This window comes from Haplochromis burtoni, unplaced genomic scaffold (genome assembly GCF_018398535.1).
Source record: "Haplochromis burtoni strain Fernald_Lab_line unplaced genomic scaffold, NCSU_Asbu1 Contig_905, whole genome shotgun sequence".
Classification (NCBI taxonomy): Eukaryota; Metazoa; Chordata; class Actinopteri; order Cichliformes; family Cichlidae; genus Haplochromis; species Haplochromis burtoni.
In genome coordinates this window covers 52,273-62,494 of record NW_024583266.1, presented here as the reverse complement: position 1 = coordinate 62,494, position 10,222 = coordinate 52,273, and the positions used below count along the sequence as shown (strand labels likewise).

Genomic DNA, 10,222 nt, shown 5'->3' with positions numbered 1-10,222 from the left:
TATATTTTAAAAAACCTGAAGAATAAATATGTGTTTGCTAGAAAGCATAATTTGATGTGATGTAAATTTAGATTTAGTGTTTTCAAGAGTGATGGGCACATCACTTAAAGAGAGGTAAAGTAAAAAAAATAAAAGAGTAAAAAGACATAACAGAGTCACGGTACATGCCTGTATCATTAGCCAGAGTTTTCTTAGATTAAATTTTCATACTGATGCTCAAAAAATGAAGTCAGGTGATTGATAAATGTAACCCCATTGAGAATATTTGGAAAATACTGAATACTTTATGTAGCTGTTTGATTCTCCCATAATCATAAGAAGATGGTAACAAATAAAAAAAATTTGTGGACATAAAAATGATATTCCATAAGCTTATCAAAGTTATGTTAGAATGAAAGGTGTATCAAAGCTAAAGGCTGTCCAATGACATATTAGAGAGCGTGATTTTTTTTTTCCACTTTAACAGCCTTGTTTCTGCTTATTTTTAAATATTTAGGTGGGACATATTTCATGATCTCTCGCACACTCGGTCCTGAACTAGGAGCATCAATTGGGTTGATCTTTTCCCTTGCCAATGCTTTGGCTGTCGCACTCCATACTGTTGGCTTTTCAGAGGTTGTACGCGATCTGATGAGGGTAAACAAATAATAATATAACTAATAATAATAATAATAATAATAATAAATAGGTAACCACATCTTGTAAAATAATGCATTCTAAATCTTTATACTTTCAGATTCCTGTTAATAACTTGTTGATTTTTTTAGAGCCGTGGTACCATAATGGTGGATTCGCTCAATGATGTCCGTATTATTGGTGTGGTCACGGTGACAATTCTTTTGTTCATTACGTTCGGTGGAATGGACTGGGAGGCCAAGGTAAGCAGACCCAAACACATTTCACCTTGTTTGCTGGACATGGGTTACAAATATTGTTGTTTCTTATTAATGTTTACTCTTCATTACACCTGTTTCAATTATCCCCCTATATTCTTTTTTCACTTTCACTCTCGTAGGCTCAGATTTTTTTCTTCATAGTTCTCATGGCTTCCTTCGCTGATTACCTTGTGGGAACACTGATACCTCCCACCCTACAGAAGAAGTCGCAGGGCTTCTTTGGATATGACAGTAGGTTTATTCTTCTCACAACAATCTATTTTCCAAAATGTATCTTTGAAAAAATCCTTTTGATTAAATTACTTTAGTTATCAGTACTTCTAATAAGTTCTCCCTACCAGTTCTAATGCACTAATCTTCATTCTCTGATGTCAGTTATTCTGGACTGTCACTGACAATATTGAACACGTTATAGGATTGAATTAATTATTGGAAGTAATAGCTGAAAGAGCAAACTTTCAGCTACTTTACAAAATCCTGACGCAACTGAGTGTGCCTTTCATATGCTGGAGAAGAAATCTAAAAGGGCAAACAACTGAAACAAGTACAAGTTGAAGGTGGCTGCAGTTTTCACCAGAGAAGATTCTCAGCAACTGCTATTTTACATAAATTGTAGACTTCGAATACTCCTTGTTTGCAAGGGATCTGCAAAGAAGTACCAAACATGACTGTTTTAACATACGTAATATTACATTTTGTCAAACACTATGGTGTTCTGTTACTTTGAATCAAAGTGTGGAATGTGCAACTGCACTTTAGATCAATTTTTGATTTTACACTGAGGAACATTTGTTGCTCATGTGGGGTTACTCAAAGAAAAATATTTCTTTGTCCCAAACATCATATGTGTTTACAATAGGGACATGTTTTTAATAATTTAAAGTTTAATACTATTTAAGCTAATATCTCGTATCTTCTACAGGGGATATATTCATAGAAAACCTCACACCAAGCTGGAGAGGTCCTGATGGCAACTTTTTCCGTCAGTTTGCAATTTTCTTTCCTGCATGCACTGGCATCCTGTCTGGAGCCAACATCTCTGGAGACCTCAAAGTATGACAAGCATCAAGAAAGCAAGATAGTTCTTCCACTGAACCCACTAAGGTTTATATATGAGTGATGACTCTAAAAATATTTTCTTTTGTAGGACCCTTCTACTGCTATCCCCAAAGGCACCCTAATGGCCATATTTTGCACCACTCTCAGCTACGTTGTGATTGTTATCACTTCTGGTAATTACTCAGTTTCCTTTTTTTCTTTGCATTAGACATGGCTGGAATCTAAACTTTAAAGCTTCATTCAGATTCTGTGGTATACAGGCATTTGTTTTTCTTGTTGAAACCACCCGTGAGAAAAAGGTCAGACACTATGAAACTGTTTTTAACTCTGTTCTGAAACTAAAATTGACTTCAGGCGCAAGTACAGTGAGGGATGCCTCTGGAAATATGACTGACCTCATGACTGAAAACAGCACAAGTGGCTGTTTGGGACCAGCATGTAAACTGGGCTGGAACTTCACAACCTGCGTTCAGTCACAGGCTTGTTCACAGGGTTTGGCAAACTACTCGCAGGTACTGGTCGGCTAAGAGATAAATAGCATTTATGTTCATTGAAATTTTAACCAGTTTTTTATTTATTTAGGTAAAATAAACATTGTTATTGGTTGTGAAAGGTTGGATCAGGTCTTAAGTTATTTTTTATATTTATACGTAAAATAATCCCATTGATGATTTTCGATTCTCATCTCACCTTTGGATCTAAAGATCTGAGTTTGAAGCATATTGAGATTACCATGCTTTCATGTCTTCTAAGTTATATTATTGTAATGATCTTTTAACAGGTTAACCCAAAAGCATTGAATTGACTATAAATTAAATAAAATGATGTATCGAGGTTCATTAGAAGAACCAATTAAAATGAACATGTTACATTGTTTTTAAGGAATTTGTACTGACTGTCCACTACTTTCAAGATTTAAAATTGATTTACTAAAATTGATTACTTGTTACTTTTTAAATTGTCATTCCCTAGCGCCAGAATATATAGTTCGCCTTCTTTGCCCTTATCAAACAGTGTGCAGCTTTCACATACTTAGAAACTTAGAAACTGTACTAATTGGCTTCTTTGGTTCTAGAATGAGCTGCATAATGAAATCTAGCTTGCCTTATTAGTATCTACTTTTAATTTAAGTTATTCTTATTCTCACTATAAAATTGCACTTGACTCTTTCATGGTCTTTTTTTGTAATCTTTTTTAATTTCCTTATATTTTGTCTTTTGTTCGTTTAGTGTTTCTTTTCTGGAACGGTCTCTTGTAATGCTGGTTCTATTTAAAAAGTGCTTATTTATTGCTTATTTAAACTATACTGTTTATTTTTGTAAGCATTTATGTTAAATGTGTTGTTTTGAATACATTTTTCCAGTTTTTAACAATTTCATTTTGAAACTTTTCTACAGGTAATGGGCCTGATATCTGGTTCATATTACCTCATTGTTGCTGGTGTCTTTGCAGCCACCTTGTCTTCTGCTCTTGGATTTCTTGTTTCTGCCCCTAAAATTTTTCAGGTGAGAACCACCTGAAAAAAAGATACATCACAATGACTGAACCATATGTTTTATTTTTTAGACAATAAAATATGGATTGTCTTAACCAATTATCAAGATTTATTCATTTCAGCTTGTGCAGCATAAAGTATTAATTTTGCAGAGTAGAACAGTGATAGACAAACATCTGACACTAGCTTTCACAGTTCTACTATTTCTGCCATAGTATTTATAAAGATGATCATAGCATTTGAGATGGAACTCAGTTCTTAACCACATTCATCTTAGCTTTTATTTTGTTTTAATTTAATTTAACAGAAAAACTATGGGACACTGCTACCTCATGGGCTCGTGACTTGTCAGTCACATGGGGAAGCACATTGTTTGTTATCACCTTCCTGGAACAGATGGTGACCTTAATGAAAAAACATGTTGTATCTTTGTATATCATAACAAAGAAGCCACATACTTTTTTCCACATACCTTTACACGACTGGATGCCTTTTTGACACAGATGTCAGAGAACCGATGATTATTAGAAATAAATCAGATTTCCGTCTCTCCAGCATTGCTTCAGCAAGGTTCTGCAAAAAAGAAAAAAAAAACGTAATTTTTTTCGTGCAAATTCCTATATCCCAACTAGAATAAGCAGCAAAACAATGAAGCATGTAATATAGTCATCTGTAAATGTCGTAAAGTTATTATTGTTAAAGAAATGATGTTTGTATTTTATTTCATCCCTCAGTGTCTGTGCAAAGACAATGTATACCCGTACATTTCATTCTTTGGAAAGGGTTATGGCAAAAATAATGAACCACTTCGGGGCTATATACTCACCTACCTCATTGCTGTGGCCATCATTCTAGTTGGTGAGTGTAATTCAGAACTGTCCTCCTACTGTTATTTGAAATATTGTTTCATATATGTGCTGATCGTTTTTTCCCCTTTTGTATTATTACAGCTCAACTAAATATCATTGCACCCATTATCTCCAACTTCTTCCTGTGTTCCTATTGTCTCATAAACCTAAGCTGCTTTCATGCATCAATTGTCAACTCCCCTGGTAAGTTATGTACTCAACTATCGCACTGCACTAAGACTTGATAAAAGCTCATGCCTATTCACTAAACAGAAATTAACTATTTCACCAGGTCAAAAGTGATGTCCAAGATAGGTGATACTTAACAAGCTGATAAGAAATAATGTGAAGATATATTCCTTTGAGCATCACTTCAATATTTTTTGTGCTTATGCTTAGGGAGGGCAAAAAGAGGGGTTTATATTTCAGTTTTTTTGCATGCTGTACTGGACACAGTTCTAGAGATCTAAAATCAGAACGTTTGTATTATGCTCAGATCTAACTGTCCTTCTCTTGTCATCTCTTAAAGGATGGAGGCCAGCATTTAAATACTATAACAAATGGACAGCTTTGTATGGAGCAATGGCATCTTTTGCTCTGATGTTTGCGTTTACCTGGTGGGCTGCTCTAGGCACCTGGTTCGCCATCTCCCTCCTGTTTATATACATTACATACTTAAAGAAACCAAGTGAGTCAAAATCAAGCATAGGTTAGAAGTCAATGTTGCTTTAACAAGAAACATGTCTCAGATGGACAAGTGAAATGGACTGTATTACCTTTCATTTATACTGCATCCGTTTGCATAATGTTTTTTTATTACATCAACAGATGTAAATTGGGGGTCTTCAATACAGGCAAGTTCATACAACATGGCTTTGTCATTCTCTGTGTCTCTTACTGATGTGAAGGACCATGTCAAGAATTTTAGGTGAGGGCTCTAAAACGTTAAAATGCATTTGTCTGTTTTTTATTTCATGTGTTCTGTTTTCAAAGAGTATTTGTGTGATCATTGTTTTATTAAAAAAAAAAAACAACTGTCAAAATAAATCCTGCTAACATATGCAGAATGGTGAAAGAAGGAAATATTCATCAACAAGTGCTGATCACATATCTCAATTAAACATTAGGATAATTCAAATACAGAGTAACTCCTGAACATTATCTTTGTTCTCTGATGTCCTTTTATTAGACCACAGTGCCTTGTCATGACTGGACCTCCACAACAGCGCCCTGCACTGGTGGATTTTGTTGGCTGCTTCACTAAGCAAGTAAGCCTTATGATCTGTGGAAACATAATGGTGAGTTTCTTTGTTTCATGTTTCTTTAAAAGTTACAAATGACAACTGATTGACATTTTTGTATCCACTTATTAAAAGTCCTCACACCGGCTTTTTGTTAGAATTTTTTTTAATTGCACATGCTCAGTTCCTTCAGCTTTTCATGGAAGGTTGAAATTGCCTTTTCCAGGAGCCAGACAAGCAGACCCAGTTTCAGGATTCCACAGATCAGTATGTTAAATGGCTAAACAAGAGGAAAGTTCGCTCGTTTTACACTCAGTTTACAGCTAACACCCTCAGAGATGGAGTTCGATATCTGATGCAGGTAGGTCCTCTATTTGAGAAGCAATTGTTGCTCACTACCCAAAAGAAACTAGAAATTGAATAATGGCTTCTTAAGTTATACTGTATGAGTCTCATAATGTTTGATAATGTTAAACCGTTTTTATCAGCATGTGAGTGGCTCTATTGAGCCTGAAAAATTAAAGGTTTCTCGTTGAGTTGCAGAAGACACAAATACCTATGTGGATGTGTCAAGAATGGCATTCTACTTACAAATCAGCTTTTGGTTTGTAATCATGGCATATCATTCCTTTTTTAAACTATAAAATGTTATCAAACATTTCAGTACTATAATACAATTGAAGCAAAGGGTTGTGTTTAAATGGTCTGTTTAAAAAGAAATGCGATAATTTATATTCTTGTTTAGGGGTGGATTTATGTGTTTTTCCTGCATCTTATTTATGATGTCATTTTAAAATTCCACTATCTTGAAAATATTGTAAAGTTTTTTGACATTTTCAATATAGATATCCAAGAGTTTAACTCAGTTTAACTTAAAATGTAAAATGCCTGAAATCCCTAAAACTTTTGGATGTTTCTGACAGCTTATTATTATTATTATTACTATTATTATTATTTTTTTAATTCAAGGCTTCTGGTCTCGGCAAGCTAAAGCCTAACACGCTGGTCATTGGCTTCAAGTCAAACTGGATGGAAAGTTCTCCTACAAGCATTGATGATTATGTCCACACTATATAGTAAGCTTATCATTTTTTTCATATTCTGTATGTGTGAGCATCATTCTATTGTAAACATCAAAGATTACATCTTTGAATCAATTCTGAAAAAAACGTTATGGTGTTGTTATGGTTTTCATTTTGGGAGATGAAGAAAACATGAAGGAAAGCCGTGATGCGTAGGTTTATTCTATTTTAACCTCTGTTTTGGTATTTGAATTGACAATATCTGTATTTTTGAAAACTGTTATTCATAGATAGGTAGGGTGGGGTCACGTTACCATCCACGAAAATTTGGCTTACATACACCGTGGTCTTAATAAGGGTCAACTTAATGATTTGGTCTAAAATTCATAAAAAGCCTTTTAACGATTCTTTTAAAAGTGTGGTGTGCATTTTTAGCATATCGAAAGTACCATACAATATTATAACACCTTCTACTTAACACTGAAATGAATGCTACACTTTTTTTTTTTTTTTTTTTTGCTGTAAAGAGTCCTTAAAAGTATTTCTGTTGCTCACACACTCTCTTTTACTGTTCTTCAGTGATACATTTGATGCCAACTACTGTTTGTGTATCTTGAGGATGATGGATGGGCTGGACATCAATGACCATGCTGATTTTAAAGGTTGGATACATGGCCTAGAATTCTTTTAGGCATCAATTCCCAAACGTATATCTGTATAATTTATATATATAATTTATTTTTTAACGTTAGAAAACCAAGGCTTTGAGCCTGATGAAGCCATTGAAAGCAATGACCATCAGCCTCCTGAGAAAAACTCTGGTAAGCACTTCTAATACAAATATACATTATAATTACTGCTTCTTAAGTACGGACATGGAGTAATCTTTATGATAACACATATCTATTGCTTTTTGCAGCTAATGACATTTCTGAAAACAGCAAAAGCGATCAGGTCAAGACTGTGTTTAAGAATGCTGGGGGAACAAAGACTATCGATGTCTATTGGATAGCTGATGATGGAGGTGAAACATGGCACACGGGTTACATGACAATTTATTAATATGTGTGTAACACTTAGTTGAAACACTTAGTTGATATAAAAGTGTCCCAGTTTGGGATTCTGACCACTTGGTCATATAACCATGATGTCTCTTGGACACATTGTGAATGTGAATCCAAGGATGAGTTGGTCTGTAAGCTAATCTGGAAACACCTAGATCAGTCAGTAGCCAAAGACAAGGAGGTCTCAACATTTCAACTTAGACTAGTGGATGGATAGTTGATAGATGTAATTTTAGCGCCAGTATTGGCTTTAGTCAAAACTGAATCTTCACCTATCATGTTGAATATAAAATAAACCACCGCTATCTTGCTCTTCTCTAGGACTAATTCTACTGGTGCCTTACCTGCTCACCAGGAGAAAACGCTGGCGAAGCTGTAAGATTAGGGTATTCGTTTTGGGAGATGAAGAAAACATGATGGAAAGCCGTGATGCGTAGGTTTATTATATTTTAACCTCTGTTTTGGTATTTGAATTGACAATATTTGTATTTTTGAAAACCCTTATTCATAGATAAATTGAAATTGAAAGGCGTGGAGGTAAACATTCTTCCAGTAAGTTTTTATTTGTGATCTAATTCGTTATTGTTAAATAATGTATTGATTAAATTTATATAATTTTTTCCTTTAGAAAAGTTTACAACTGTATATTTTAGATGTACAACACACAGTCGCCGATCAAATTTGAAATAGCACCAGGACTGAAAGAGCGTTTCCCTGCATGCTGTTCAGATTGGGGTGAAAATGTTTAGGAATGTTTCAGGTTATATGACATGGTGTTTGATTTTCAGAAACCAAAGTGCTTTAAGGTGGTTTTTGGTTTCTTTCAGAATGATGGCCCTGCTGAAGAGATTCCGTATCAATGTTACTGATGTTGTCGTCATGACAGACACTGAGAGGAGTCCTCAACCCAAAAAGTATGAAAATCTTACCATCTTTTTCAAATAAGACAAAATATACACTTTTACAAAACTCTGTGACGCTTTTAACCCCATAAACAAATGAAAGGCATGGAATTTCACCTTAATGTTTCAATTATGAGTCCCATTTTTAATTAGTGAAAAGATATTTTTAAACATGATGTTGAATTAACTGTAATAGAACACTGGAAGTAAAGTTATTTAGAGCATGTTTAATTCTAGCAGGGTGTTTCTTTCCTTGGCAGCAAACTCATTTGTGTCTTTTTGATGCCTTGCAGTATGAATAGGTTTTTGGAGAATGTTGCGCCCTACAGGCTATATGACGAACAGCAGGAAGATGTCTCGGTTCAGGAACTAAAAAAGAAGGAACCATGGAAAATATCTGACAAACAGTTTGAAGCTTTTAGACTTAAGGTCTGTCTCTCTGTACCTCATTTCTGACTAAAGGAGGAGATGACATGCTTATGATTGTCCATCAAATACATTTTTAAAATTTTTTTTATTTACAGTCTGAGAGAAAAGTAAGACTGAATGAAATCATCCGGAGGAATTCACAAAATACCACCCTCGTGCTTGTGTAAGTCGACTGTTTTTATTACCGGTGAAATTCAGAACCTTCTTTGTGTATATATATATATATATTCATATATATATTGGTCAAAAGTTGTTTCGTTTTTAACTGTAGTTGCTGATTTGTTTCTATGCTTTCATTTCAGAGTACAATTAAACTGCATAATAAAAAAAACTGTGGTGTTCTAAAACGTTTGACTTGTAGTGTACAGTTACAATTAAAACAAAAAAGAAAAGAAAAGAAAGAAAAGAAAAAAAAGATAATTTTATGCCAAACCACTTTGTTCTTTAGAATGTAAGATTTCAAATACAAAACAAGAACAGTCTATTTTTTTATGGTACTTCATTTATTTTAATGCTAAACCACAAAATACCCAGTGTGTTTTGAAAAAGAATAAATAAATAAAAATATAGAAGAAGTTTATTTCTGTAGTTGCAGCCAAAAAAAAATCCCCAAGCAAGGTTATTTTTTAATTTATTTTGCCATTTTGTCATGTTGATTGTAATTCAATAATCTTTTTATTTTTTATTTTTTGTTATAATTGAATTCTTTTAGGAGTCTTCCTGTGCCGCACGGCGACTGCCCCAGTGCTCTGTACATAGCCTGGCTGGATACTCTGACCTGTGGCCTCCACTGCCCTGCAGTGCTTGTACGAGGAAACCAAGAGAATGTCCTCACTTTTTACTGCCAGTAAATCCTATGTTAGTGCAATGAAATCTACAGAAACAATATTTTTGATACTCTAAAATGATGTCCTGACAATAAAGGAGAAAAAAAAAATCACACAAGACAAATAAGTAAATAAGAAAAAGCATAAATGCGTGTAAATGATGTGCAGTTGTTACAAAGATGATTAACAAATCTGATGAATAATAAAGAATGATCAAAAATGGAAGATAACACCATTGTGGTTATTCACTTTGTGCTGAATAATTTCCAAGTGTCCAAATAATCACATACAGAGCTTACCCAGTGTATTACACTAATTCAGTGCCACATCACAACTATATATCTATATCTATCTATCTATCTATCTATCTATCTATCTATCTATCTATCTATCTATCTATCTATCTATCTATCTATCTATCTATCTATCTATCTCTGTC

The 10,222-nt window shown here is 34.1% G+C and overlaps 1 protein-coding gene across 2 annotated transcripts in view; it reads left to right on the top strand.

The window, feature by feature from the left end:
• LOC102306928 (solute carrier family 12 member 3) overlaps positions 1 to 10,005 on the top strand; it is a 13,028-nt gene extending 3,023 nt beyond the window's left edge. For both annotated transcript variants that reach the window (XM_042216041.1, XM_005951072.3), the window contains exons 7-28: positions 497 to 636; positions 768 to 878; positions 1,016 to 1,127; positions 1,819 to 1,949; positions 2,044 to 2,128; positions 2,310 to 2,467; positions 3,353 to 3,460; positions 4,185 to 4,308; positions 4,401 to 4,502; positions 4,828 to 4,986; positions 5,127 to 5,226; positions 5,488 to 5,596; positions 5,766 to 5,900; positions 6,509 to 6,615; positions 7,141 to 7,223; positions 7,314 to 7,382; positions 7,481 to 7,585; positions 7,947 to 8,058; positions 8,453 to 8,539; positions 8,821 to 8,956; positions 9,052 to 9,119; positions 9,669 to 10,005. In XM_042216041.1, the coding sequence (XP_042071975.1) occupies positions 497 to 636; positions 768 to 878; positions 1,016 to 1,127; positions 1,819 to 1,949; positions 2,044 to 2,128; positions 2,310 to 2,467; positions 3,353 to 3,460; positions 4,185 to 4,308; positions 4,401 to 4,502; positions 4,828 to 4,986; positions 5,127 to 5,226; positions 5,488 to 5,596; positions 5,766 to 5,900; positions 6,509 to 6,615; positions 7,141 to 7,223; positions 7,314 to 7,382; positions 7,481 to 7,585; positions 7,947 to 8,058; positions 8,453 to 8,539; positions 8,821 to 8,956; positions 9,052 to 9,119; positions 9,669 to 9,807 (2,480 nt within the window). In that variant the 3' untranslated portion in view covers positions 9,808 to 10,005. The remainder of the gene's footprint in view (positions 1 to 496; positions 637 to 767; positions 879 to 1,015; positions 1,128 to 1,818; positions 1,950 to 2,043; positions 2,129 to 2,309; positions 2,468 to 3,352; positions 3,461 to 4,184; positions 4,309 to 4,400; positions 4,503 to 4,827; positions 4,987 to 5,126; positions 5,227 to 5,487; positions 5,597 to 5,765; positions 5,901 to 6,508; positions 6,616 to 7,140; positions 7,224 to 7,313; positions 7,383 to 7,480; positions 7,586 to 7,946; positions 8,059 to 8,452; positions 8,540 to 8,820; positions 8,957 to 9,051; positions 9,120 to 9,668) is intronic.
• The last annotated feature ends 217 nt before the right edge of the window (positions 10,006 to 10,222 follow it).